At 48.0% G+C, this 2,141-nt stretch overlaps 1 protein-coding gene across 1 annotated transcript; it reads left to right on the top strand.

The window, feature by feature from the left end:
• Positions 1–4: 4 nt before the first annotated feature.
• Positions 5–1,599, top strand: LOC103797220 (myosin heavy chain, skeletal muscle, adult-like; the record flags this gene model as incomplete). The annotated part of the gene is made up of 5 exons (XM_009069418.1): positions 5–73; positions 162–551; positions 761–887; positions 982–1,100; positions 1,390–1,599. Coding segments are annotated over 5 exons (915 nt in total), but the record flags the coding sequence as incomplete, so codon positions are not given.
• Between the last annotated feature and the right edge of the window lie 542 nt (positions 1,600–2,141).

Below are 2,141 nucleotides of genomic sequence, written 5' to 3'. Positions count from 1 at the left end.
CCAGATCCAGAGCAAAATCGAGGATGAGCAACTTCTGGGCATGCAATTTCAGAAGAAGATCAAGGAGCTGCAGGCAAGTCTCTGTTCCTTGCCCTCTCAGCCCCAGGCTCAGTTCAGGTAGGAGAAGGGCACTGGTGTGAAGGGTCCCTGATGTTCTCCAGGCTCGTATTGAGGAACTGGAGGAGGAAATTGAGGCCGAGAGAACCTCTCGTGCTAAAGCAGAGAAGCATCGGGCTGACCTGTCCAGGGAGCTTGAGGAGATCAGCGAGCGCCTGGAAGAAGCAGGAGGGGCCACGACGGCTCAGATTGAGATGAACAAGAAGCGTGAGGCAGAGTTCCAGAAGATGCGCCGTGACCTCGAAGAGGCCACGCTGCAGCACGAGGCCACGGCTGCCGCCCTGCGCAAGAAGCACGCGGACAGCACCGCTGAGCTCGGGGAGCAGATCGACAACCTGCAACGCGTCAAGCAGAAACTGGAGAAAGAGAAGAGTGAGATGAAGATGGAGATTGATGACCTGGCCAGTAACATGGAGTCTGTCTCCAAAGCCAAGGTATGGAATTCCTTCTATGAGGAATTTGGATGCAATGTGATATAAGGTTATGACATAAATGCTTTCTCCAAATCTAGTATAGAGCACTGTGGGCATATGCACATAGTCTCCAGATCTGCAAACTGCATCTTCTGGGCACATTTTCCTGCTGTAATGAGGGGAAGATCAAGGTATTAACTCTCTTTTCTTAATCTGTGATTGATACCCAGGCAAACCTGGAGAAGATGTGCCGTACTCTCGAAGATCAGCTGAGTGAGTACAAATCAAAGGAGGAGCAGAATCAGCGCATGATCAGCGATCTCAGTGCTCAAAAAGCTCGTCTGCAGACAGAGTCAGGTACAGCGCTGGTATCACCAACTTGGAAATGGGAGAACCCCATAAATGACTCTCTTGTTGATTAAAATATTTACTCAATTGCAAACCTTTCCAGGTGAATATGGACGCCAGGTGGAGGAAAAAGATACTTTAATTTCTCAGCTGTCTAGAGGGAAACAAGCCTTCACCCAGCAGATTGAAGAACTGAAGCGACAACTAGAAGAAGAGATTAAGGTGAAGATATTCATGTTACATATGAACTAAACAGTTGACATAACATTGATTTTGTTACAGTGTTCAAGAGTTCAAAAGATGATCCAGGTAAAAGTTCACAGCATCCCAGTAGGTCGTGTAGCATAGTCCATGTCAGTGCAGGACTCCCAGCTTTTAGCAGTCGGTCAGACTTTAATTTTTATCATGTAGTTACCCACCATTTCTGTGGGATATATATATCAGTGTCCAAGTTCAATAAGAAAATTGCCTGGGATACACCTATTTATTATTGCAATCATTTTACCACCAGGCCAAGAACGCCCTGGCCCACGCCTTGCAGTCTGCTCGCCACGACTGCGACCTGCTCCGGGAGCAATATGAGGAGGAGCAGGAAGCCAAGGGGGAGCTGCAGCGAGCCCTGTCCAAGGCCAACAGCGAAGTGGCTCAGTGGAGAACCAAATACGAGACGGACGCGATTCAGCGCACGGAGGAGCTGGAGGAGGCCAAGTACGTGGGGAATGTGGGAAGGATGGCATACATCAGTAATGAAAATTTGAAGACACCACTGAGATACTGAAAGGAAAAGCCAAACAGTAGGTTGGGGAAGTATATGAAACAGAGGTATCTAATATAAAGGGTGTGGGTTTGAAAACCACAAGGAAAATAGGTTATATGACAAAGAATGCAGGAGAAAGGACCTGCGTGGTGTGTGCAGAGTGCACAGGGACAGTAAAACTGCAGAGAAGTGGATGCTCCTTCACTGGGAGTCTTCAGGGCCAGGTTGGATGGGCTTGGAGCAACCTGGTCTGCTGGAAGGTGTTCTTGCCCATGGCATGGGGTTGGAACTAGGTGATCTTCAAAATCCTTCCAAAAGAAACCATACTGTGATTCTGTGAAGACCTTGGGGAAATGAAATATGAAAGAAATGACTGGCAGGAATAGGTTCTGCACAATGTGCATTGGGACCAAATAACTCAAAGTGCCTCAGGGCTGTGGTGAATAGGATAAGCAACATCCATTTTCATCTCCAACTAAGAGCTGTCCTTACACCTCCCAGGAAGA

This window comes from Acanthisitta chloris, unplaced genomic scaffold (genome assembly GCF_000695815.1).
Source record: "Acanthisitta chloris isolate BGI_N310 unplaced genomic scaffold, ASM69581v1 scaffold42502, whole genome shotgun sequence".
NCBI lineage: Eukaryota > Metazoa > Chordata > Aves > Passeriformes > Acanthisittidae > Acanthisitta > Acanthisitta chloris.
Note: the sequence above shows the minus strand (reverse complement) of the source record. Positions and strands in the feature narration are given on the sequence as shown.